The sequence below is a fragment of the Pituophis catenifer genome, unplaced genomic scaffold (genome assembly GCF_029215685.1).
Source record: "Pituophis catenifer annectens isolate HBS135680 unplaced genomic scaffold, rPitCat1.0.hap2 SCAF_15, whole genome shotgun sequence".
NCBI classification, from domain to species: Eukaryota; Metazoa; Chordata; class Lepidosauria; order Squamata; family Colubridae; genus Pituophis; species Pituophis catenifer.
The window spans coordinates 13,678,497-13,705,438 of NW_027256895.1; the positions used below are offsets into that span (position 1 = coordinate 13,678,497).

At 48.8% G+C, this 26,942-nt stretch overlaps 1 protein-coding gene across 1 annotated transcript in view; it reads right to left on the reverse strand.

Annotated features, from left to right (window-relative positions):
• Positions 1-11,437: 11,437 nt before the first annotated feature.
• Positions 11,438-26,942, reverse strand: part of LOC139324982 (vigilin-like) — a 112,071-nt gene continuing 96,566 nt past the window's right edge. The window contains exons 23-28 of the mRNA XM_070954768.1: positions 24,668-24,802; positions 23,300-23,443; positions 22,863-23,042; positions 21,681-21,797; positions 16,335-16,466; positions 11,438-13,134 (exon numbers count right to left, since the gene is read on the reverse strand). Of these exons, the coding sequence (XP_070810869.1) occupies positions 13,042-13,134; positions 16,335-16,466; positions 21,681-21,797; positions 22,863-23,042; positions 23,300-23,443; positions 24,668-24,802 (801 nt within the window). The 3' untranslated portion in view covers positions 11,438-13,041. The remainder of the gene's footprint in view (positions 13,135-16,334; positions 16,467-21,680; positions 21,798-22,862; positions 23,043-23,299; positions 23,444-24,667; positions 24,803-26,942) is intronic.

Sequence of the window (26,942 nt, forward strand, 5' to 3'; positions counted from 1 at the left end):
GATCCAGACGATCCCGGCTCCTCCAGGCGCCTGGCTAAGGGCGCAAAAGGCGAGGAGGAGGAGGAGGAGGAGGAGGCTGCGCACCCCGCCCCACGCCCCGCACGCGCCGGGACCGACCGGCAACCGCTTGTCTTGTTGTGTGCGCGCCGCTTCCCCCGCCCACCCCCGCCGAGGCCACGCCCTCAACCGGCAGGGGGGAGGGGCTGGCCAACGGCTCCTCCCCCAACCCCCCTCCCCTCTCACGCCGCTTCCCACCGCGTCAGGCCCCCACGCGCGCGCCGTGGAGGGTTGTTGTTTGTTTTTTTTGGGGGTTTTTTTTCGCAACCGGCTGCGGGGTAACCGGCGTGGCTGGCTGGCTTCCCGGTTGGACAGGGGAGAGAGGGTGAGGGAAGACAGGCGGAGGTTCTGGTGATGATGGGCGGATGGAGCCCGAGGGCGGGCGGGGGGGGGAGGGAGACCGTTACGCACCGGCTGGCTCGGCAGAGCGGCTTGAAGCGGCTCAAAGGAAGAAAAGAAAAGAAAAGAAAAGAAAACTCCGGGTTGCGCCGGGGCCCGACGCGTTTAGCGATGACTCGCGTTAATCCGAGGTGGTTCAAAATACTCTTAGGGCTCGAAGCGGGTCGGGCGGTTTAGCCTCGGGGTCTCGCGTTCTCTCTCCCTCCCTCTTTCCTCCCCCTCCTTGCCCCCTGCCTCTCCCCCTCCCCCTTCCTCCCCTCTCCCTCCCTCCTCCTTACTTTCCTCTCCCTTTCCTCCCTCTTCCCCTCCCTCTCCCCTGCTCCTCCCCCTCCTCCTCTCTCCCTCTCCTTCCTCTCCCTCTTTCCTCCCCCTTCCTCTCGTTTCCCTCACCTATCCTCCCCTCCCTCTCTCCCTCCCTCTTGTTTCCTTCTCCCCGCCCTCTCTTTTCTCCCTCTCCCTCCCTCCTTGCCTCCTGCCCTCTCCCTCTCCCCTTCCTTCCCTCTCCCTTTCCTCCCTCTCCCTCTTTCCCTCCCCTCCCTCCTTCTCTCCCCCTTCCTTCCCTCTCCCTTATCTCCCTCTTCCCCTCCCTCTCCCCTGCTCCTCCCCCTCCTCCTCTCTCCCTCTCCTTCCTCCCCATCTCCTCCCCCTCCTCCTCTCCCCTTCCCCTTCCTCTCCCCTCTCCCTTTCCTCCCTCTCCCTCCCTCCTCCTTACTTTCCTCTCCCTTTCCTCCCCCTCCCTCTCCCCTGCTCCTCCCCCTCCTCCTCTCTCCCTCTCCTTCCTCCCCATCTCCTCCCCCTCCTCCTCCCTCTCCCCTGCTCCTCCCCCTCCTCCTCTCCATCTCCTTCCTCCCCATCTCCTCCCCCTCCTCCTCTCCCCTTCCCCTTCCTCTCCCCTCTCCCTTTCCTCCCTCTCCCTCCCTCCTCCTTACTTTCCTCTCCCTTTCCTCCCCCTCCCTCTCCCCTGCTCCTCCCCCTCCTCCTCTCTCCCTCTCCTTCCTCCCCATCTCCTCCCCCTCCTCCTCTCCCCTTCCCCTTCCTCTCCCCTCTCCCTTTCCTCCCTCTCCCTCCCTCCTCCTTACTTTCCTCTCCCTTTCCTCCCCCTCCCTCTCCCCTGCTCCTCCCCCTCCTCCTCTCTCCCTCTCCTTCCTCCCCATCTCCTCCCCCTCCTCCTCCCTCTCCCCTGCTCCTCCCCCTCCTCCTCTCCATCTCCTTCCTCCCCATCTCCTCCCCCTCCTCCTCTCCCCTTCCCCTTCCTCTCCCCTCTCCCTTTCCTCCCTCTCCCTCCCTCCTCCTTACTTTCCTCTCCCTTTCCTCCCCCTCCCTCTCCCCTGCTCCTCCCCCTCCTCCTCTCTCCCTCTCCTTCCTCCCCATCTCCTCCCCCTCCTCCTCTCCCCTTCCCCTTCCTCTCCCTCTTCCCTCTCCCTTTCCTTCCTCTCCCTCCCTCCTCCTTACTTTCCCTTTCCTCCCTCTCCCCCTCCCTCTCCCCTGCTCCTCCCCCTCCTCCTCTCCCCTTCCCCTTCCTCTCCCCTCTCCCTTTCCTCCCTCTCCCTCCCTCCTCCTTACTTTCCCTTTCCTCCCTCTCCCCCTCCCTCTCCCCTGCTCCTCCCCCTCCTCCTCTCCATCTCCTTCCTCCCCATCTCCTCCCCCTCCTCCTCTCCCCTTCCCCTTCCTCTCCCTCTTCCCTCTCCCTTTCCTTCCTCTCCCTCCCTCCTCCTTACTTTCCCTTTCCACCCTCTCCCCCTCCCTCTCCCCTGCTCCTCCCCCTCCTCCTCTCCATCTCCTTCCTCCCCATCTCCTCCCCTCCTTCTCTCCCCTTCCCCTTCCTCTCCCTCTTTCCTCCCCCTTCCTCCCTCCTGTTTCCCTCACCTATCCTCCCCTCCCTCTCTCCCTCCCCCTTGTTTCCTTCTTCCCGCCCTCTTTTCTCCCTCTCCCTCCCTCCTTGCCTCCTGCCCTCTCCCCCTCCCCCTTCCTTCCCTCTCCCTTTCCTCTGTCTCCCTCTTTCCCTCCCCTCCCTCCTTCCCTCCTTCTCTCCCCCTTCCTTCCCTCTCCCTTTCCTTCCTCGTACCCTCCCTCCTCCCCTCCCTCCCCTCTCCTCCTCCTTCTCTCCCCCTCCCCTTGCTCTCCCTCTTTCCTCCCTCTCTTACACCCCCTCCCCTCTCCCTCTCTCCCTCCCTCCCCCCTCCTTCCCTCCCTCTGTCCCTTTCCCTTCTTCCCTCCCTCTTTCCTCCCTCTCCCTCCCTCCTTGCCTCCTGCCCTCTCCCTCCCCCTTCCTTCCCTCTCCCTTTCCTCCCTCCCTCCCCTCCTTCCCTCCCTCTCTCCCTACCCCTATCTTCCCTCCCTCCTTCTCTTTTCTCCTTGCCTTCTGCCCTCTCCCTCTCTCCCTCTCCCTTTCCTCCCTCTCCCTCCACCTTTCCTCCCTCCTTCCCTCCCTCTGTCCCTTTCCCTTCTTCCCTCCCTCTTTCCTCCCTCTCCCTCCCTCCTTGCCTCCTGCCCTCTCCCTCCCCCTTCCTTCCCTCTCCCTTTCCTCCCTCCCTCTCTCCCCTCCTTCCCTCCCTCTCTCCTTACCCCTATCTTCCCTCCCTCCTTCTCTTTTCTCCTTGCCTTCTGCCCTCTCCCTCTCTCCCTTTCCTCCCTCTCCCTCCACCTTTCCTCCCTCCTTCCCCCTCCTTCCCTCCCTCTCTCCCTCCCCTTCTTTCCCTCCCTCCTTTTCTCCCTCTCCCTCCTTGCCTCCTGCCCTCTCCCCCTTCCTTCCCTCTCCCTTTCCTCCCTCTTCCCCTCCCCCACCTTCCCTCCCTCCCCCTCCCTCTCTCTATCTCTCTGGGTTTAAGAAGAGACTAGAAGAGTCACTTATCTGAAATGGTATAGGTTCTCCCTGCTTGAGGGGGAGGGCTGGACTAGAAGACCTTCAGTAATCACAGTAACAGAGTTGGAAGGGACCTTGGAGGTCATCTAGTCCAACCCCCTGCTCAGGCAGGAGACCTGTACTAGGGATTGGAACCACCGAACTGCCAACCTTTCTGATCAACAAGCACAGTGTCTTAGCCACTGAGCCACCGTCTGGTGGGAATGCACGCAGTGGGGTTTGGCTGAGCGGGCGCGTCACTCGGCTTTCCGGACAATGGGCATCTGACCAGAGTAGAGAAGGGGGGTAGAAGTAATCCTCGATTTACAACCACAATCGAGCCCAGAATTTACGTTGCTAAAAGGAGAAATGGGTGAAGTGAATTTTGTCCCGTTTTACGGCTTGTCTTGCCATGTTTCTTAAGCGAATCGCAAGTTAGTAACTCGGTTGTTAAGCGAATCGGGCTTCCCCATTGACTTTGTTTGTCAGAAGGTCGCTAAAGATGGGTCACGACGCTACAATCGTCGATACGAACCAGTTGTCTCAAGCATCTGACTGTAAATCACACGACCATGGGGAATGCTGCAACGGTCGTTAAGTGTGAACAATGGTCACAAGTCACTTTTTTCAGGGCCATTGTAACTTCAAACGGTCACTAAATGAACTGTGGATTACCTGTATTCTCCCCCAGGGTTATTAACCCACTAGCAAACCACCAAGGGGTTTTTGCAAACAAGCCATGGTTTAACTTTTATCAGAGCTAGTCTTTTTTAATCACTATCCTTTTGCTTGGTAAGCCATGGTTAGAATCAGCAGTTGGCCAACGCCTGCTTTGACGCTTATCACAAGAAGCTAAAGAGGCTGACCACAAACCCTCCACTTATAGAAAGCGTTGGCGCAATTGTGGATGCGTAACTGCAAAAAAAGAATTTTGCAAGTCCACCTAAACAGGTCCCAGCAAAAATCGGGAGGTAAAAAAGTTAAAGTCCTGAGGTAAAAAGTTTGTTAAAAACACAAACCTACGCAATTTCGCTTAGTAAATGCATCCCCCACGCTTATTATGAGATAAATTGTCTGTTTGATAGTGGGAACAAGCGATGAAATATCAGGACATTCTCACGTATATATGTAGTTTATGGTATACAGGTACTATAGTTCTCAACAACCGTTTGTTTAGTGACTGTTCAAAATTACAATGGCACTGGGGGGAAAAAAATGACTTGTGAGCATTTTTTACTTATGACCGTTGCAGCATCCTCATGGACACATGATCAAAATCCAGACGCTTGGCATCTGTCTCATATTTATGATGGTTGCAGTGTCCCCGGGGTCATGTGATCATCGCCTTTTGTGACCTTCTGACAAGCAAGTCACTGGAGAAGCCAGATTCATCTAAGAATCGTGTTACTAAGTTAACGTCTGCAACGATTCCTTTCTCAACGGTGGCAAGGAAGGTCGAAAAACGAGTCAAAATTCCCGTAACCATCTTGTTTAACCACAAGAAATTTGGGTCTCAGTATATCCGCAGGCCTGTTTTGATTTGGACTCGGCTCCGAAACGTATCTCAATTCTGAAATGTCTTTGAATGCCTCAATTCCGCACAGAAATCAGACTAACAAAAGAGTTGGAAGGGACCTTGTAGGTCATCTAGTCCAACCACCCGCCCAAGCAGACCCTATACCATTTCTAACAAATGGCAGTCTAACCTCTTCTTGAAAGCCTCCAGTGATGAAGCTCCCACAACTTCCGAAGGCAACTTCTGTTCCATGGGTTGATTGTTCTCACTGTCAGAAAATTTCTCCTTATTTCCCATTTGAATCTCTCCTTGATCAGTTTCCATCCTTTATTCCTTGTCTGGCCTTCAGGTGCCTTGGAAAATAGGTTGACCCCTTCCTCTCTGTAGCAGCCCCTCAAGTATTGGAAGACTGCTATCATGTCTCCCCTGGTCCTTCTCTTCAGTAGACTAGCCATGCCCAGTTCCTGTAACCGTTCATCTTATGTTTTAGTCTCCAGTCCCCTAATCATCCTGGTTGCTCTTCTCTGCACTTTTACTAAAGTCTCAACATCTTTTTTATAGTGTGGTGACCAAAACTGGATGCAGTACTCTAGGTGTGATCTTACTAGGGCTTTATAGAGTGGTATTAGTACCTCCCTCGATCTTGATTGTATCCCTCTATTAATGCAGTTTAGGATTGAGTTGGCTTTTTTGGCTGCCGCTGCACACTGCTAGCTCATATTTAGCTGGTTGTCCACGAAGACTCCAAGTTCCCTCTTACAGTTACTGCTATTAAACCTGGTTTCACCCAATCTATATGTATACTCTGGGTTTTTCTTGCCCAAGTGTAAGACTTTACTATTCTCTACATTGAATTTCATTTTGTTAGAGAGGGCCCAGTGTTCAAGTCTGTCAAGATCCATCTGGATCTTGAGCCTATCATCTAGGGCGTTGGCTATTCCTGCCAGCTTAGCATCATCTGCAAATTTGGTAAGTTCCCCTTCTATTCCCTCATCTAAGTCGTTCATGAAGATATTGAAATCAATTATTGAATCCTGATTTCTTCTCCCTGGGTGATTATTGGCTTGAATGGGGCACCTGGCAAAATGAATAAGGTGTTGTGGTCTGCCAGCAGCCTGTGGAGCTAGCAGCAGAGTCGGACAGTGAGGAGGCTGGGGAGGACCATGGGCCAGTCCTGGAGTCTGGGGAAGGCCCAGACGAGGGCTCTGCATCGGAGTCAGAGATGGGGCCAGGGCCATCTGAGAGTGATGCACAGACTCTGGAGCCCCCAGAGTCGGACAGCAGAGGCAGAGGAACAGGAGCCTGTTCCTAGTGCACACATGCGCAGAGCTGCCAGAAGGCAAGAGCAGCTAAAGCAAAAGGGACGACTTGGGAGTAAGGCCAGATGATTGGCCCCTCCCATAAGGCTTAAAAGAGAAACAAAGGCACTTGGGGCCTTTTGAAAGAAAGCAACGTTGCCAACTTTGTTTCCAGTTGGCATCTCTTGTTTGAATTTTGTGGGGCTTTGCCAAGTAAGGCCTTTGACAGGGTGTCAAAAAAGATAAAGGTTGGTGATTATCCCAAAGGACTTCTTCCAAAGGACTTGTTTCGCAACTAATTGGGACTCCGCTGGGAATGAAAGTAATTCTCAGCTGTTACTTTGGGACTAATTGTGTCTTGTAATGACTCAGTAAGCCTAGGTCACAACATACTGTGCTGGGCCAGGCCGAGGGTGCAATAGGACTCCTATTTCATTATGTTTGCATTATGTCCCTTTCAGCAATTCCTGTGGTAGATAAAGCCGTTTGCGTTCAAAATAAAAAACAAATTGGGAATGAAAAGAACATGCTTGGCGGAAATAGTTATTTGTGTACGAAACGGCAGGTGGATATCTGGGTTGACATAGTGCCAGAAAATTACTGTGGGTATCACAGCTTCCTTGTTCCTGCTTGGTGGGCTGCACAATGCAAATTTGTCAGACTCATCTTCACCTTGCGTGTTTGTATGTGCTACCTTTAACATCCTACACAAACTGCTGGCTTGGCTTGTATAGGGAGTCAGTTTCCATAACCATAGTTTGCTGGATAATGACGAACGAGGGGCCCCCATTCAACATGCTAAGGCAGTGATGGCTAACCTTTTTGTCATTGCGTGCCGAAAGCGGCATGTGCACGCACCCATAATGCAATCTGCCTGCAATCCCCCTGCACGTCCTTCCCCCATGCATGTGCATATTGCCCCCCACGCTCACACGTGCAACCCTCCTTGCCCCCCGCACATGTCCACATGATCCCGTGTCCCCCCAGCATGCGCGCACCCCTCTGCATGTGGCCTGACCCCCACACATGCACGAGAGACCTAAAAACCAGCTGGCCGGCGGGAGGCACACGTGCATGCACAGTGAAACTGAGCTGCGGCGACACCTTGCATGCATGCAGAGAGGGCTCTGCGTGTCACCTGTGGCATACATGCCATAGGTTCACCATCACAGTGCTAAGCCATAAATAGCAGGGGCCGAGTTCCCTAACACACTAAGCAAAAGATTATTATGGATTTTTTTGGGGTGTGTGAATGTGTCTATGAGTTAGTGTTGACTCCTTGTAGCTGCCTGGATTTGATCCGACAGCAAGGTTTTTCAGAAGAGGTTTGCCGTTGCTACCTTCCCAGGGCTGAGAGCAAGCGACTGGCCCAGGGTCGCCCAGCTGGCTTTGGGCTTAAGGCAGGACTAGAACTCACAGTCTCCTGGTTGCTAGCCTGACACCTTAACCCCTACACCCGTGAGGGTGAACCTATGGCATGCGTTGTCCTTGCATGTCGCCTGGCACGCACGGCCATGCCTGTCTTCCGGGTCTCTGATGCACATGCGTGTAACTATCAGCTGTCCGTGTGTGCGGCAGTTCTGAAAACCGGTGTGCGCATGTGCGTTGGCCAGCTGATCGTCGGCTGCACATGCATGCTGGAACCCAGAAGTTCAGCTTTTCCAGAGCGCGAACCCTTCACACGCGCGGCAGTCCTGAAAACTGCCCTGCACATGCGTGCTGGCCAGCTGATCATCGGGCGCGCATGTGTCCTAGAACCTGAAAATTTGGCCTTTCCTGATGAGGGTGTGCACATACGTGTGACATGTCTGCACGACCTCTTTTAGGGGGCACTTGGTGCCGAAAAGGTTCGCCATCACTGCCCTACACCAAACTGGCTTTCCTTCTTTCTCCTCTTTCTTTCTTTCCTTCTCTATCTCTTTTCTTTCTTTTTTCTTTCCTTCTCTTTCTCTTTCTTATTTATTTAATTTCTACGCCTAAGTAACTCAGCAATTTATATATTTGACCACGGCCTGACAATTTCTGGTCGCGGGGATTTACGCTGTGGCAAAGGGGCAGATTGTTCGAGCAGGTGCAACTTTTGCTAAAGGATCACCTGAATTGTGGGGTTTTTTTGCCCCTCACAAATTTTAAGCGTTTGGTGGACTTTTGGTGAGATGAAAGACACCCTAACTCCGCCCGTAACTGTGGTGCTGGTGGGTCCTCTCCAGTTTCGTAGTAATTATACTGGATGAAAAAAGGAAGGAATAAAGCAGAAAGCGAATAACGGCTTGAGTTACCCTAGCTGATCTCCTCCTGCAGAAGATCAGACCTGAGCAGAGGCCCACAAACTGATTTCCGTGTCCCAACCTCGACCGGCTGCTTTGACCCCGTAAGGATTAACGAGTCAAATCTGTCAACCGAAACGGCAGTTCTTAAGCAGATTGGATTGCATTTCCAAACGGACCGGAAAGACCTCATCGGGAAGGTTGAGAAGAACACAAGAAATACAGTCTGAGGGCTGGGTTACATGAGGTGATTTGCCTCAGCTTTGTTTCTTGTAGGCCCGAATGGCAACCACAGCTAGTCCTCGACTTAAAAAGCCATTCGCTTAGCGACCGCTTGAAGCTACAGCAGCACTGGCTGGGGGTGGGTGGGTCGGTGGGTGGGACTTAAGACCAGTTCAGACTTTGGGACTGTCGCAGAATCCTCGGGTCAGGTGATCAAAAGATCAGGCTCTTGGCAACTGGCGTGTGTTGACGACAGTTGCGCTGTGACGGGGACGTGGGATCACCATTCGTCACCTTCCCGGCGGATTTCTGAGAAGCGAAGTCAATGGGGGAAGTTGGATTTCAACTTCAACGGCAGCACGGTTCACTTAACGACAAGTGATTCGATTAACAATCGTGGGGGGGGGGAGAAAGATTATAATATCAAATGCGTAAAATCGGATGAAGCACGCATCATTAGGAAACGGGGCTAAAACATACGAAGAACGGTTGCTGGAATTGGCGTACGTCTGGTTTAATGAAAAGGACTGGGGGGGGTGACATGTTAGCAGCGTTCCAATGCTTGAGGGTCTGCCACAAAGAAGAGGGAGTCAAACTATTCTCCAAGGCACCTGAGGGCAGGACAAGAAGCAATGGAGGGAAAGTAATCAAGGACAGAAGCAACCTAGAACTAAGGAGAAATATCCTGACAGTGAGAACAATTAGTCAGGGGAACAACTTGCCTCCAGAATTTGTGGGTGCTCCAACACTGGAGGTTTTAAAGAGATTGGATAACCATTTGTCTGAAATGATACAGAGTTTCCTACCTGTGTACTGGGTTGGCCTAGAAGTTCTATTCTATTCTATTCTATTCTATTCTATTCTATTCTATTCTATTCTATTCTATTCTATTCTATTCTATTCTATTCTATTCTATTCTATTCTATTCTACTCTACTCCTCTAACCCTATTCCTACTCCTACTCCTCTTCTGTTCTGTATTCTATTTTATATTCCATTCCATTCCATTTACTAAAGATGTGGAGACTCTAGAAAGAGTGCAGAGAAGAGCAACAAAGATGATTAGGGGGACTGGAGGCTAAAACATATGAAGAACGGTTGCAGGAACTGGGTATGTCTCGTTTAATGAAGAGAAGGACTAGGGGCGTCATGATAGCAGCGTTCCAATATCTCAGGGGTTGCCACAGAGTCAAACTATTCTCCAAAGCACCTGAGGGTAGGACAAGAAGCAATGGGTGGGAACTAATCAAGGAGAGAAGCAATTTAGAACTAAGGAGAAAATTCCTGACAGAACAATTAATAAGTGGAACAACTTGCCTGCAGAAGTTGTGAATGCTCCAACACTGGAAATTTTTAAGAGATGTTGGATAACCATTTGTCTGAAGTGATGTAGGGTTTCTTGCCTGGGCAGGGGGTTGGACTAGAAGACCTCCAAGGTCCCTTCCAACTGTTATTCTATTCTATTCTATTCTGTTTTTTTTTAATTGAAGTTTTACAAAAAAGAAATACAAAAATTCCCCCCCCCCTTACTTCCCAGAGCAAAATACAAGGTATTTCATTTAATCAAACATAAACTAGATTAATCTACTTATCCTCAAAGTACTGCCTCCCCCACTGAAACCTTAACTCCACTACAGATAACCAAATACTTCTAATACTAACATTCATTCATAAGCTATTTGATATTTTCTTGTCTGATACTTATTTTGAATATAATCAATCCCATCTTCTCCATTCCGATACGTATCTTTCTTGCATGTGGTCCTTCAAATACGCCGAGATTTTCGCCATTTCTGCTAGGTTTGTTACTTTCAATATCCACTCTTCAATAGTAGGCAAAGAGTCCTTCTTCCAATATTGAGCTACCAGCAGCCTAGCTGCTCTTGTTGTTCTGTTCTGTTCTGTTCTGTTCTGCTCTGCTCTGCTCTGCTCTACTCTACTCCTACCTGGATTAGCAAAGGAAATTCTGGTCCCAATTAAAGTCCAGCTATGGAGATTTTGCAACGGTCGTGAGAAACGCTCCCAAGCCACTTTTTGTCAGTGTTGCTGTACTTTCGAACGGTCACTAAACGAATGTTTGTACGTCAAGGACCACCTGTATTCGCTTCTCCACTGGAATAGCAATAGAACCGTTATGGTGAACCTGTGGCACGCGTGCCAGAGGTGGCACGCAGGGCCCTCTCTGTGGGCATGCACGCCGTCGCCAATTGCTTTTTTGATTTCTGGTAAGTATATGCACGTCGGCCATCTGGTCTTCACGTATGCCGGAACCCCGGAAACCCAAAGACCAGCTGGCTGGGGCACATGCATGCGCCGGCCACCTAGTCTCCGGGTTTCTGGCGCTCCAGCACGCATGAAGACCAGTTGGCCGGCCCGCATGCCCTCACCAGGAACCAGAAAACAAGGTGGCTGGCGCACGCATGCGCACCGGCCAGCTGACCTTCGAGTTTCCGGGGTCCAGTGCACGCGTGCGCACACGCGTGCGCACACATTCCGGTTGGGGCACTCCGTGCCGAAAAGTTTCGCCATCACTGCAGTAGAAGAACAGTGGCTACAATATGTGGGATTTCCTTTTCAGTCTGAAGAAAGCAAAGAGACCCTCACACAGCTCAATGGACGCATCACAAATTCACCAAAAGAGTTTTTATTTTCCCCACGCTGTTTTGTTTTGTTTTGTTTTGAATTTGGAATTAGAAAAGAAAAAAAAAAAATCCAGTCACCGGGTGACCTACAGAGTTTGCATATTTCCTTTTGTCAAACTTTAAGTTCCTTTTTTTTCCTCCCTCTCACGCACCCCCTCCCCCGTTGGTTCCCCCCGCCCCCCCTGTTAAGGCCAATAGTGTCTTCTGATTTTTGCCGTATTTTTGTTTCTCCCCAAAACCCTGCCTTCTTACGGAAAAAAAAAAAAAGAAAAATGAAAAACTGAGTTATGTCGCTCCGCTAGGTGGTTGTTGTTTTTTTCCTTTTTCTTTTTTTCCCCATTTGTTACGTTGTGCCCCCCCTCCCCGCCCCCGTCACGCAGGTAGGGCAACCTGGATTGTGAGGGAGTGGGAGGAGAAGAGATGGAACTGAGGAGGGGGTCTTAACTCGCACCTTTGCCTTTCTCGCTTAACCCCCCCACCCCCGCACCCTACACACACACTCGTGTGGACACACACACCCAAACACACACACTCGCTTGAGAAATCACAGTTTCAAAACCCGGGAAGGGACGACGAGGACTAGTCACCGAAAAGGAAAGTCAAAAGAAAACATCTGCCTCTTGGGGTCAACGGTGGCATATTTTCCCTCAGCACGGTTCAAAGCGAGTGGAAGGAAAATAAAAGAGGAAGGAAGGAAGGAAGGAAGGAAGGAAGGAAGGAAGGAAGGAAGGAAGGAAGGAAGGAAGGAAGGAAGGAAGGAAAGAAAGAAAGAAAGAAAGAAAGAAAGAAAGAAAGAAAGAAAGAAAGAAAGAAAGAAAGAAAGAAAGAAAGAAAGAAAGAAAGAAAGAAAGAAAGAAAGAAAGAAAGAGGGAGCCGGGAGAAAGAAGATGGGAAAACCGGTGAAAATGGAGGAAGTGAGGACAAAAAAAAAACCATTCTCAGACTCTGACGTGAAAAGGGAGGAGGAGGAGGACGACGACGAAGGCTGCTAGTTGCCAAAAGTTTCTAAGTGCTACCTGCTTATAAAGTGGGCCTTTCACACACAGCAAGCCAGAATCTCGTTCCTAGATCTTCACGCGCGCACACACGCACACACACACCGTCTCCTCACAAGGATGCTTCTCCCTCTAGTTTTGGTCGTCCCCCAGCTCCAAATTCACTAGCAGAGCCAGAAAAGAAGCCAAGGTTAAGCCGCTTCCGGCATCCGAATGCAGAGAGAGCGATGGTTTGGGTGGGCGAGGAACTGTGCTTCGACTTCGGCAAGTCTGACAACCTCCCTCACAAAAAAATCTCCAGCTCTTCCAGGAGATCTGGATGCGTGAATGGGTCCACGCCGGGCCCACGTCACACACACCCTCCCCCGGAAAGAGAAGGAACCCGGCAGGAAAAGTTTGGGACTTACTCCTTTCACAGCTGAGAGGGGGAAGTGCGAGGGGGGGTCTAGCGAGGAGTTTAATGCCCTGAAATCTGGCAAATGGGGAAGGAAGGGAAGGGGGTAAAAGACCCGCTAGCTGCACGAGGCTCCTTGAACATACATGTGCTTACAACCTGGCCTACTTTTGACTCCACGAGAAGAAAGGAAGAGGAGGGAGGCTATGGCTTTTCTTTTTTTGATCGGTTAATGGTTTTGCACAGAGTCACGGAGAGAGGAGTGCAGGCGAGGAGGAAAGTGGAGAGAGTCTCAGGACAGCGAGAGGCGGCCCGGTGGCAGGGAGCTGAGGGTGCCACGGAGCACGCACACGCATCCCCGCCCACGAGGCCTTGCCCGGCGAGCCAGCCATGGTGGTGGTCCCTGAACCTCAAAACTTCTTAGGGCCCCAAACCGATGCCTGCTTAGGGACCACGCCGGTGCCAAAAATGGGGAACTCTTCGGCACTGCTCACGTCGGGGGCCTGAAACGAAAAGATGAGAATTGAGTTCAGGGAGGGCGCTTTCCTTAGGCAGCCCCGAAGCGGAGGGTGTACTGCAGGGGTGAAATGCTCTGAAGATTGCTATTGGTTTGATTCGTGCGCGGTGCATGCCAAATGCACACTTTGCACGCATGCGCACCACAGGCGCTACTGCACAGCGCTGAAAAAGGAGGATTAGGAAGCCTTTTCTGAGTCTTCAAAGGTAAGTAAACAGCGAGGGGAGGGAACAGCTGCACCAAGCGATTTAGATTCACTAGAAAGGAGGATTTCCTACTTTGTAGTGAATATAAATCACCCGGCACAGCTGATCGTCGGAAATACCAGTTTGTCCGAACAGGTAGTATTTTTTTACTGCCAGTTCGTCCAAACGGGTAGCATTTTTTCACTACCGGTTCGCCTGAACATGTACCATTTTTTCACTACCGGTTCGCCTGAACCGGTAGCAGTTTTTACTACTGGTTCGGACAAAGCGGTCTAAACCGGTAGCATTTAACCCCGATGTACAGGTAGTCGTCGACTTACAACCGTTCTTTAGCGCCGTTCAGTTACGACGGCAGTGTAACTGATGATGGTTTTTTTTTACAGTTAAGACCTTTCCAGCAACCCCATGATCATGCGGTCAAAATTCAATTGGCTCATATTTTTGAGACGTGCGGGGTCCCCGAGTCACGTGATCCCCTTTTGCGACCTACTGACGAGCAAAGTCAACGGGGAAGCCAGATTCTTTGAACAACTGGGTTACCAACTTCACAACTACAGTGATTCACTTAACCACGCAGGCAAGAATGGTTGTAAAACTGGGGGGGAGGGGGGGCACACTTCACAAAATGTCTCACTTAACAACCTAAATTTTGGGCTCAGGGTGGGGTCGTAAATCGAGGACTTCCTGTACTCTGGATGTCCTGCATGAAATCAGCTAGTGCAGCTTGATACAATGCTAGTCCCTGGGTTTTTTTTTTTTTTAACTGCTTCTATTCCGGCCAGTGATGGCAAGAACTTGACAATTAAAAACGAAAATTTCAGTCGCTGAGTTTATTTTTCCTTTTCCTTCCTTCTATGCTTAGTCTTTTAGATGGCAGCCCAAGAGCAGAGACGCTCATGTGACTAAGGAATAAATGACAGGGAGCTTTATTTAGTGATAAGATAAGAAATTAAACACACATCGAATGTTGCATACAATGAGGATAGTCCTTAATTTATGACCACAGTCGAGCCCAACATTTCTGTTGCTAAGGGAGACATTTGTCAAGTCAATTTTGCCCCATTTTACAGCCTTTCTTGTCACTGTTGTTAAGTGAATCGACGCTACGGTTGGGAGTTAGTAACACAGTCGTTAAGTGTTGTGGCCCGCCGGCGGCCAGCAGAGCTGGCAGAAGAGTCGGACAGTGAGGAGGTTGGGGAGGAACATGGGCCAGTCCTGGGGGCTGGGGAAAGCTCGGACGAGGGCCCTGCGTCGGAGGCAGAGAGAGAGCTAGGCAGCAGCGAGGCAGAGGAATAGCTGGAGCCCATTCCCAGTGTGCGCATGCACAGAGCTGCCAGAAGACAAGAACAATTAAGAAAGCAGGGTCAACTTGGGAGTAAGGCCACACCTTGGAGATGATTGGCCCCTCCCATAGGACATAAAAGAGGAGCGAATGGGACGTGGGCTTTGTCAGGAAGCAATTAGTTCATCTCATTTTAAGATTGGAACGTTCCGTTCGTGACCCTAATAGACTCTGTGCCAAGTTTGGCCTTGCCCTGCGTTTGGAAATTGGTTCTCTGGCAGCGTTCCAAGTGAGATAAGGTGGGGGTTAATAAACATTCCTCTGAAAGACTGTCAAAGCCTTGTTGACTGTGAATGAACGGAATTCACAGTCATGTAAATAAAAGAGGTTTTGCCAGGATTAAGGCTTTGCTTCAATGCTTTCTAAGGAAGCCTAGATCAGAACATTAAGGGAACCTGGCTTCCCCTTTGCCTGTCAAAGGGCTGCAAAAGGGAATCCTCATGACCCTGGGATATGTGGGGAATGCTGCACAGTCACTCACGCCCTCGTCACCTCTCGCCTTGACTACTGCAACGCTCTCTACATGGGGCTCCCCTTGAAGAGCACCCGGAGGCTCCAGCTGGTCCAGAATGCAGCAGCGCGGGTAGTGATGGGAGCAACATGGCGCTCCCATGTAACACCGCTCCTGCGCGAGCTGCACTGGCTCCCGGTGGTCTTCCGGGTGCGCTTCAAGGTGTTGGTTATCACCTTTAAAGCGCTCCATGGCATAGGGCCTAGCTATCTCCGAGACCGCCTGCTGCTACCGACGACCTCCCATCGACCCGTGCGCTCCCACAGAGAGGGCCTCCTCAGGGTGCCATCAGCCAAACAATGTAGGCTGGTGGCCCCCAGGGGGAGGGCCTTCTCTGTGGGGGCTCCCACCCTCTGGAATCAGTTGCCCCCGGAGATAAGAAGAATCCAGGACCTCAATGCCTTCCGTCGTTCCCTGAAAACCCATCTTTTTCAGTAAGCCGGGTTGGCTTAAGAAGAAATTTTTAAATTCTTTTAATTAGTCTGTGATTCTTAACTTTCGGGCCAAAATTTATATATATTTTTAAATGTTTTAATATTTGTATTCTATGTTTTTTATCTTGGCTGTACACCGCCCTGAGTCCTCAGGGAGAAGGGCGGTATATAAATTGGAAATTAAATTAAATTAAATTAAATGGTCGTAAGTGTGAAAAAGTCACTTCTAACTCTGAACAGTCACTAAATGAATTGCTGTAAGTCGTAGATTCCCTGTATTTCTTTTTTCAAATCCCAAGGTTTCCCCCTTCTCAAAATAATAACAAGAACAGTAATGTAGCCCATCTGCCCATCTTCGGTCTTTAGGAAGGATTCAATAGGTGGATAAAAATGCCAAATCCAATCTAAACATCTGGCTATTGGGTGACCAACCAGAGGTGGGCTGCTGCCGATTCGGACCGGTTCGAGCGAAACGGTAAATGCGACCTGCGGGTGGGCCCGCACGCTCACATTTTTAGCGCTGGGCGAACCGGTTGTTACAACCGACAGCAGCCCACCACTACGACCAGCCACTAAATAATTCAGAATTAGAGAGCTGGCTGTCTGAGTCCTCCAGCTCTTTATCAAGATCTGAAGCTGGTCAACTGCTTCAAACTAAGTGAAGGAAGGGCCGCCGGCGGTGTTGAGCCCAACCTTGTTGCCCGATGCATTCCAGGGGGCATCACGCACTACGAAGCCCTTGGCGGGGCCCCGAGGCTCCTCTTCCAAGCGGGAGGGGGGCTTCATGTAAGCAGCCATGGTTTCCGTTTCCACCACATCCATCATCTGCAAGGAGAACAGTTGTCCGTTAAGAACCTGTGGACAATAACTCCCAAACTTATGTTGGTTTTTCCACAAGATGGGCGGCTATACAAATGATAAGACTAGATAGATAGATAGATAGATAGATAGATAGATAGATAGATAGATAGATAGATAGATAGATAGACAGACAGACAGACAGACAGACAGACAGACAGACAGACAGATAGATAAATATGATAGATAGATTAGATAGATAGATAGATAGATAGATAGATAGATAGATAGATAGATAAATATGATAGATTAGATAGATAGATAGATAGATAGATAGATAGATAGATAGATAGATAGATAGATAGATAGATAGATAGGCAGGCAGGCAGGCAGGCAGGCAGGCAGGCAGGCAGGGAGACAAATAGACAGACAGACAGAGAGCAAGATAGATGGATAGACAGACAAATAGAGACAGATGATAGTGATATAGATAGACAGATAAATAGACAGACAGACAGGTAGGTAGACAGAGAGACAGACAGAGAGATTTATTTATTTATTTATTTATTTATTTATTATTTATTTATTGCGATTTATATGCCGCCTTTCTCCCTGGGGACTCAAGGCGGCTTACAAAATGTCAACTTCAATATAAATCACAATACAATACAAAATTAAAATCAGATAGACAAATAGAGACAGATAATAGAGAGCAAGATAGATAGATAGATAAGACAGACAGACAAATAGAGAGATGACAGAGAGAGAGAGAGAGAGAGAGACAGAGACAGAGACAGAGACACAGAGAGAGATCAGGGGTATGGAACTCCTGGCCCACAGGCTGATGCTTCATGCACTGGCCATGCCCACCCCCAGTTAACGAAGGGGGGGAAAAGTCCCGATACGTCACGTGATGACGACATGACAACGTGAGTTTGACACCCTTGATATAGATGATAAATGATATATATAAGATTGATAGATGGTAAACAGATGAAATAGATGATAGCTAGATGATAGATAATATATAGATGGTAGCTGTAGATAGCTGATAGCTGGACAGACAGACAGAAGGAAGATAGATGATAGATAGATAGATAGATAGATAGATAGATAGATAGATAGATAGATAGAATGAGAGAGAGAGATGGGGGGGAGGGAGGGAGACGGACAGAATGGAATGGCAAAATCATGCCTGTTCTTGCCCTCTTAAGTGAAAATCACCTCAGAATTTTTGTTCAAAGAAGAACCAGACAGATGCCTTTGGAGTCCACTACTAGAGTCGGGCATTCCTCACAATTCCTCACAATTGTGAGGCTGAGCACTTTGTAAACAAACCTTCAGACTGATTCATGCCAGCGTTTCACCACCTTGCCCTGCAAACAATTGGCACGCTCTCTTTCCTGCTGCTGCTTGAAAGGGGTATTTGATGTTATCCCAAGGTGCAAATGACAAGTTTAATGTTCTAAAAGCTATCTCGTTTCCTTTGGGCACGGCCTCCTGGGGACAAGCATGCCCAGAATATGCAATTACTGCTACACAATTCATCGGATTATTGAAGCCACCCATTGTTAGCGTTCTCACCATGCACTCAAGCTTTAAACTCATGAAACAGGGTTGGATCTGTGCAACTGGCCAAGCTGTTCCTAAAACCCAGCCAAAATTAAGATTAACCAAGCTTATTCTTTTGTTCAAATGCACCTGCTGGTTTTTATTTTATTCATTTATTTATTTGATTTCTATACCGCCCTTCTCCCGAAGGACTCAGGGCGGTGTACAGTCTGATTAAAAGCACAAAGACAGACAAAATTTAAAAATAATTAAATAAATAATAAAGATTTAGATTCGCTAGAAAGGAGGATTTCCTACTTTCTAGCGAATATAAATCACCCGGCATAGCTGATCGTCGGAAATACCAGTTCGTCCGAACAGGTAGTATTTTTTTACTGCCAGTTCATCCAAACAGGTAGCATTTTTTCACTACCGGTTCGCCTGAACAGGTAGCATTTTTTACTACCGGTTCGCCAGAACATGTATTTTTTCACTACCGGTTCGCCTGAACAGATAGCATTTTTTTACTACCGGTTTTGGCTCCACGCTGCCCCCTTTTTGTGCGTGGGAAATTAGGAGGGGGGGATTTAGTAGCGGGGATGTAGGTAGACAAAACAGCATTCTTCTTTTTGGTCAAGGTCAAGGCAGCCCTGCATCTGGAGGAGGAGTAGTTAAAGTAGTGTCTCAAGATGGGACGGATGCCGATTGGATCATGTGATGGAGTGATGGGTGCAAGGGCTGGAGTTGGGGTTTTGATTTACTGAGGGAAAACCCGGAATTCTCAGATTCGGGTTTTCCCAGCTGTGCTAGTATACCTACTCTAATAAATGGGAACTTTTAGAAAATGCCTGTCTCCGAGTTTTTAATTGGAGTTGTGGTTTTCTGGAACACTGACAATAGAATTCTGGGAGTTGAAGTCCACAAGTCATAAAGTTGCCACGGCTGGTTAATAGTATGAAGGGATTCCTTGCTGGAAGAGGTTTATAGGTTAAAGAGTTGCCTTCATCTGAAAATGCTGTCAGCAACAGTCCAGCAGCTCCAGAAGAATCAGGGTGGGGAGGTTCAGGAATATTGTCCTTCTCTGCTTCCTTTAGCGTAGGGGTGTCAAACTCAAGGCTGACAGGATAGTGGGGAATGGAAGGAAGAATCCTGTCAGAGCTGAAGAAGCTTCTTGGATGTGAAGCAAAACGTCTTCAAAAGAAAAAAAACAAGAAAGTCCAGTTGCCTCCTGAAAAAGCACCTTTGGGACAACCATGACCTGGATGACTGAGAATCTCTACAGGCTTTCAAATAATAACCAATGTAGTTTTAACTTTCTTGTGGAATTGGTTTCTTAGTTTGGCCTATGCCAGAGGTCAGCAACCTGCGGCTCTGGAGCCGCATGTGGCTCTTTCACCCCTCTGCTGCGGCTCCCTGTCACTCAAAATATGCCTCACAACCAATGTGCGACACCCGCCAGCACGCAATTTATTGAGCTTTTCAACCCCCGGTAGGCCAACCATGGATAAATCCAAGAAAAGAAAAGTTTCAGAAGAAAACAGAACATTTAATTCAACTACATATGCTAGTTTTGTGGTCGCTGAAGAAATAGTCAGGCATGGGAAGGATTTTGTGGCTCCCGCTGTTTTCTTTTCTGTGGGAAACAGGCAGGGTTGGGTTCTAAATTTTTTTACTACCGGTTCTGTGGGCGTAGCTTATTTTGTGGGCGTGGCTTGGAGGTCATGTGACTGGGTGGGCATGGCTAGCTGGTCATGTGACCGAGTGGCCATGGCTATGTGTATAGGGACTACTCAGAGGGCTGAAAAAAGTGATTTCTGACAGGTCCTCGCACTTTTGACCGGTCTTCGCACTTATGACTGGTCATCATTTATGCCCATTGTAGCGTTCTTAACAATCGTGTCACTCATTTCACAACTGCTTCTCTTCACCCTGGTGACAAGATAGGGTGAAAAACGTAAAATGTGAGGATAGTCGTAAGTTCGAGGACTGGTCAAAATTGCAAGGACCAGTCAAAAATAACTTTTTCAGCTCTCTGAGTAGTCCATATGCACAAAAGAATTCAATTATTTCTTCAAAGTGCTGATGATTGCACCCTGGCTGGAAGAACTCCAACAGGGGAGTATTTCCTCCCAACAGCGGTGTAAAAAGCTTAAAACAACCCTTCCCCTTTAAGAAAGTCAAGCAAAAAAATAGCCTCCGGAACAGGAAGTGACAGTAAGTCTAGGCATATTGCCGGAGAGGCAGTTTCTGTAATAAAGATTAGGCTAGGAAACAACACCAAATGTTGTAATTAATCCTTACAGGATTAACCCTGTAAAGTGGAAAAAAAACAAAAGATTTCTTTTAACAACCGGTTCTCCGAACTGCTTAATTACTTAACTACTGGTTCTACCTAAGTAGAATCCCACCACTGAGTCTACCCATTTATTTTTGCAGGCATTGATCTACTCATGTATTTTTGCAGGCACTGGTCTACCCATTTATTTTTGCAGGCACCGGTCTACTCATTTGTTTTCTTTTAACACTGATCAGCTGCAGGGCGGCCCTTTGAAGCTCCGCAGCAAGAGTTTAAACAGTTTTTCTTCCCTCTAGCCATCAGCTGGGACTCAGGAGGCAGCAAGAGATTGGGGGTGGGGCCAAATAAAAGGCAAGAATAATGGGGGGGGCGCACAGGGGGGCAGAACCGATTCAGTGACGTCATATCGTCACCGCTACCGGCTCAGCCGAACCGGGCCAAACCGGGAGGAACCCACCAGTGGAAACGGCTCCAAATGGCTCTTTGAGTGTTTAAGATTGCAGACCCCTGGCCTATGCGGTGAGGCCGACACAAGAGCAGAGACCTTGGGAAAGGTTTTCCATTGGGAATGTGGTCTCACAAGTGTCCCTAGGACAGGGGTGTCAAACACAAGGTGTGCAGGCTGGATGTGGTCGGATCCGGCTCGCGGGGCCATCCTGGAAAATGTAAGGGGCCCGCCTGCGTCACTAAGAGCCCCGTTTACCCAACGGAAACAATGGGCCAGGGTGGCTCCAGCCCGGTCTACCTGGTGCAAAGAGAAAACATGCCAGCAGTTTGAGGAGTGATGCCCACCAAGTCGGCCACGCCCAGCGAGTGGTGTCAAGCTGGCCATGCCCACCCAGTCGTCAATCACAGTCCTGATGTGGCCCTCAATAAAATTGAGTTTGACATCCCTTGCCCTAGCACAGGGGTCTGCAACCTTAAACACTCAAGAAGTCATTTGGACCAGTTTCCCACAGAAAAGAAAACACCGGGAGCCACAAAACCCTTCCTTTGCCTGACTATTTTTTGAGCAGCCACAAAATTAGCATACGTAGTTGAATTAAATGTTCTGTTTTCTTCTGAAACTTTTCTTTTCTTGGATTTATCCGTGGTTGGCTGACCGCGGGTTGAAAAGCTCAATAAATCGCGTGCCGACGGGTGCCGCACATTGGTAGTGGTGACGCATATTTTGAGTGACAGGGAGCCGCAGCAGAGGGGTGAAAGAGCCACATGCGGCTCCAGAGCCGCAGGTTGCTGACCCCTGCCCTAGCAGATGAACAGCTGATGGGGAAATTCTGAAGCAGCAGAGCAAAAGGATGCCTCCCCTTCTACTCCCTCTGTTCGTTCAACTGTTTTTCACCAGCTTCCCCTTCACACACACACCCCCAAAACCCATGCAAATTCCCTCTCACATATTCCTCTTCCAGGTTAAGCATGTGGTCGATGGCATCATCCACGTTTTCAGGCAACCCCGTCACGGTGACTCTATCCGGGTCGTTGGCACCCGGCTGCGGGAAGCGGATATCCACCTGTTAAGAGAGGAAAAAGCTGGTTTTAAATAAGGGTAGACCCCTACCTGAACTTTGCAGATCTCAAAAAGCTGACCGAGAAAATCCCAGACCAAACGGGGGAACTTAAAATGAGAGCCAACCACACTTGTCCTGTGGCCCAAACAAACGCACAAAGTCAAACTCGACTTGAAGAAAATGTTACTTTTGAGAAAAAGCGAATTGTTTTTTCTTTCCACCGATAAAAAAACAACAGCAGCAGCTGGCTACCATTTCACTTAGACATCCTTGTGGGACAGATAGTCCTCGACTTACGACCACAACGGAGCCCCAAATGTCTGTTGCTAAGCGAGACAAGAGTTGTTACGTGAGTTGCGCCCCATTTCATGACCTTTCCTGCCACCGTTGTTCAGCGAATCACTGCAGTTGTTAAATTAGAAACGCGGGTCATGAAGTGAATCTGGCTTCCCTCCCTTGACTTTTCTTGTCAGGTCGCAAAAAGGGGATCGCATGACTCCAGGGATGCACTGAGATTGTCATAAGTCTGAGTCAGTTGCCAAACATTTGAATTTCGATCGCATGACCATGAGGAAGCTGCAATGGTTGTTAAGGGTGAAAAACGGTCATAAGTCACTTTTTGTTCAGCGCCATTGTAACTTTGAATGGTCACTAAATCAGCATCGTCTTTTAATGACCCCATAATCCCTTGCGGGATGGAGTCTGGGCAGCCGAATGGAGCTAGCAGAGTGCTTTAATGGCCGGATGCCTTTCCTGTTGCCAGTGCTGAGTTTTGTTCAGCAGATATATTCTCATTGTGCCCAGAGAGAGAAATATCTGCCTCTACCTAGGACTGAAATCACAGCCCCGATTCTGCAGCGAGAGCTCCACCTGTAGGCTACTGCACCACTCCTTTGAATGGTTACTAAATGAACTGTTGTTAAGACGAGGACTACCTGTAGTAGGATGGACAGAGGAGAAACCCAGATGGGGCACCATGACTTTACGGCTTCTATCCCAGAATTCCCTGAGAGGGAAAAGTCCCTGCCGTGTCTGTCTCCCACCTCGCTCTAAAGCCTGACCCCCTACCCGGAATTCTTCCATGAGTTTGCGGATGGCTTTGCCTCTCCCACCGATGATGCGGGCGTGGACTCTGTGATCCAGGCGGACATCTTCGCTGACCATCTCCTCAAGATCGGCTACAATTTTCAAGATGGCGTCTCGGGCAGCCTCGGTGTTTTTCTCGTAGCCAGTGATTGTGATGACATCCTTAAGAGGAGGCAGGGTGGGGAAGAAAGCAGCAGGAAAAAGAAATAATTTAGATAATTGATCTCAGCCCTTGGCCGTTCCCTGTGTTTTACCGTTACACATTTTACATCGATCTTTAGCTGTTTCGGCAAGGGGGGGCTCAGCAATCTTGGCTTTCCATGGGGAAACAAGGCCCGTCTCCTCACTGAAATCCCAGCTAGGTATTTTTTGGCCACCCCCCTTTGAGGTCACATACTCAAAGAGGGAGAGACCCCTACCTGATGCTCGTCCCCTTTGTCGGGGAACTGGACAGTGACATCGTGATCCTTACGGATCTGGGAAATGACCGCCCCTTTTTTGCCAATGATCTTGGGATGGTACTTGGGCTCCACGCTCACCGTCAGCTTGAACCCTCGCAGGGCCTAGGGAGAAGAGGAGACATCAGCAGGGGTTTTTTTTTGGGTGTGTGTGTGTGTGTGTGTGTAGCTGGAGAGGCCCTGCTACTGTTTTGGGGGAGACACACAGGGCAAGTTCTGACTTGACGTACCTGATCTTTTTCTGGTAACCGTAGAGATATTTTTGTACACATATTTCATGTTTGGTACAGAGGGAAATCAGCAGCTTCTACTTCTTTTTACTCTTTCTTGTTGTGCTTTCTTTCCTTCTTTCCTTCCTTCCTTCCATCATTGCCTCCTTCTTTCACTTCTTTCCTTCCTCCTTCCTTCCTTCCCTCCCTTTTTCCTCTGCCTTCCTCCCTTCTTTCTCATTGCCATCTCCTTCCTTCCTTTCCTTCCCCTCCCCCCTTCCTTCCCCCATTCCGTCCTCTTCCTTCCATCCTCTCTTCTTCATTCCTTCCTCCTGTTTTCCTCTGCCTCCTTCCCTTCCTTTTTCCTTTCTTTCTTCCTTCCTCCCTCCCTTCTTTCTCATTACTACCTCCTTTCTTCCTGCCTGCCTTCCTTTCCTCCTTCCTCCCTCTCTGTACTTGGTACTTCCTCCCTCCCCTCACCTTTTCCTCTGCCTTTCTTTCTTCTTTCCTTTTTCCTTTCTTCCTTCCTTTCTCCTTTCTCATTGCCATCTCCCTCCTTCCTTTCCTTCTCGTCCCCCTTCTTTCCCCCATTCCCCCTTCCTCCCTCCCTCTCTTCCTCATTCCTTCCTCCCTCCCTCCCTCATTCCTCCCTCCTTTTTTCCTCTGCCTCCTTCCCTTCCTCTTTTTCCTTTCTTCCTCGCTCGCTCGCTCCCTTCTTTCTCATTGCCATCTACTTCCTTCCTTCCTTCCTTCTTCCTCCCTCCCTGAACTTCAGTGGTGGGTTTCAATTTTTTTTACTACCAGTTCTGTGGGTGTGGCTTGGTGGGCGTGGCTTGGTGGGTGTGGCAGGGGAAGGATACTGTAAAATCTCCATTTCCTCCCCACTCCAGGGGAAGGTTACTGCAAGATCAGCTGGGACTCGGGAGGCAGAGAATAGTTGGGGGCGTGGCCAGTCAGAATTTTTACTACTGGTTCTCCGTACTACTCAAAATTTCCACTACCGGTTCTCCAGAACTAGTCAGAACCTGCTGAAACCCACCTCTGCTGTACTTCGTATTAGCTTGTGCTTGTTTTTTTGTGTTCCTTAATTTTTATTTTTTTTTAAAAAAAGGGGAAGTACCCGATCTTCTTGCTCAGCCTGCAGCTCTCTGACTCTGTCCAGGAGGCCGGCCTTGGCTCGTTCGACGTTGGGCACCAGGCCGGTGACCTTGATGATATCGGACTGCTGTTCCGGTTGCGGCACTGAGATGGTCACCTGCAGAATGAAAAACCATCAGGTTAAAAAAAATGAAAAGAGAACGTGGTGCGATCCATTTCATATCAAATGAGCCTGCTAGAGTCATATCTGCTGCGGAACGAAGTAGGGAGTGCAATCTTGGTTATTTATTCATCAAGATCGTCAAAGTCCTAATTTCAAAATTCAGAATTTTAGAATTTTTTTCTCTCTCTCCAAATTTCTGTTTCTTCAAACAGAAATTCGTAGAGCAAAGATTGTGCCAAGCTAGAACCTAACTCTGACTGGAGTCCTGGGTCAGTATTTGACTCGTGTTTTTACTTTAGAATATAGAATAGAGTTGGAAGGGACCTTGGAGGTCTTCTAGTCCAACCCCCTGCTTAGGCAGGAAACCCTACACCACTTCAGACAAATGGTTATCCAACGTCTTCTTAAAAACTTCCAGTGTTGGAGGATTCACAACTTCTGCAGGCAAGTTGTTCCACTGGTTAATTGTTCTAATTGTCAGGAAATTTCTCCTCAGTTCTAGGTTGCTTCTCTCCTTGATTAGTTTCCATCCATTGCTTCTTGTCCTGCCCTCAGGTGCTTTGGAGAATAGCTTGACTCCCTCTTCTTTGTGGTCCAACCCACCCCACTCAATTTCCTTTGCATTGAGAAAAACCTCCTGATGAGGACAATAAAGATAACAAAGACTCTATTTTAGTAAGCCAGTTATTTATTGAGATATACCGTATTTTTCAGATTATAAGGCACACTTTCACCCCCACCCCCCCAAAGAGGGTGAAAATTTGGGTGCATCTTATACACCAAATGTAGCCAAAAACACAAGGCACGGAGCTTGTGATGGTCTGTGGCAATCCCTGCAGCCTGGAACAGCTGATTGAGGGTATTCCAGGAGGCCGATCCACCCGCCAATCAGCTGCTCATGCTGAATTAGGCTGCAATAATGTGTTGAAGCTGACCTGGCTGTTTGCTTTTTGCTGCAAGGACTCAGAGTTTGCAGCAGCAATCACATGGCTTAGGGCCTGGTTATTTACGGGACCGCCTACTACCACCAATAGCCTCCCACCGGCCAGTACGCTCTCATAGAGAGGGACTCCTCCGGGTGCCGTCAGCCAAACAGTGTCGACTGGCGGCCCCTAGGGGGAGAGCCTTCTCTGTGGGGGCACCCACCATCTGGAATGAGCTCCCCCCGGAGATACGGAGGATCCCGGATCTGCGCTCCTTCCGCCGTGCTGTGAAGACCTTTTTATTCCATCAAGCGGGCTTGGCCTGATCTCTTCCCTTTTTAAATATGTAAATTTTAATCTGTTTTTAAATTATTGGGGTATTTTAATTTGTCTGGGCCAAAAAGTTTAATTTGATTTTATCGGGTTTTTAAATTTTGTGTATTTATGTATTTTATTGTTGGCTGTTCACCGCCCTGAGTCCTTCGGGAGTAGGGCGGTATACAAATCAAATAAATAAATAAATAAATAAATAAATAAATAAATAAATAAATAAATAAATAAATAAATAAATACATACATACATACATACATACATACATACATACATACATACATACATCCAGAAAGCACACACAAGTAACTGATTCAGCAGGATTCAATAACTTCTCTTTAGATATAATATAACACATGAAATACATATGCAATATCAATGGAAGGTTTTCCAACGTGGTAGTAAATACAAGCAAAACACAAGCAGAGGAGAGGAGTTTGCAGCAGATCAGTTTGCAGCTTTAGCACAGACTCAGAGCTGCAGAGCTAAGCCACGCCCAGGCTCCTTGCTGTCTCCTTCCTTGTTGTTCACACAGCAAATACAGTTTCAGTTTCCAAACAGCCCTCAACTCTCTCACAAACTGACAGGACGCTAGCCAGATGAATACCGATGGATGCTGATAGGCAGAGGCAAGGTTTTTTTTTTCTTATTTTCCTCCCCAAAAACTAAGGTGTGTCTTATACTTCATAAAATACGGTAAATCTGAGATATTTATTAAGGCTTTTCATGATAACGGACCAGATGCAAACACATCAGGACTCTGTCATTCACGTTAATGTTTACTGGGTTTTTAAAAATAGCTTATCCCTCTTTCTCTTCCAAGTTACTGAACGGAGAGGAATAAACTGTTTTTTTAAAAAAACAAATCTAGGGTTAGGGT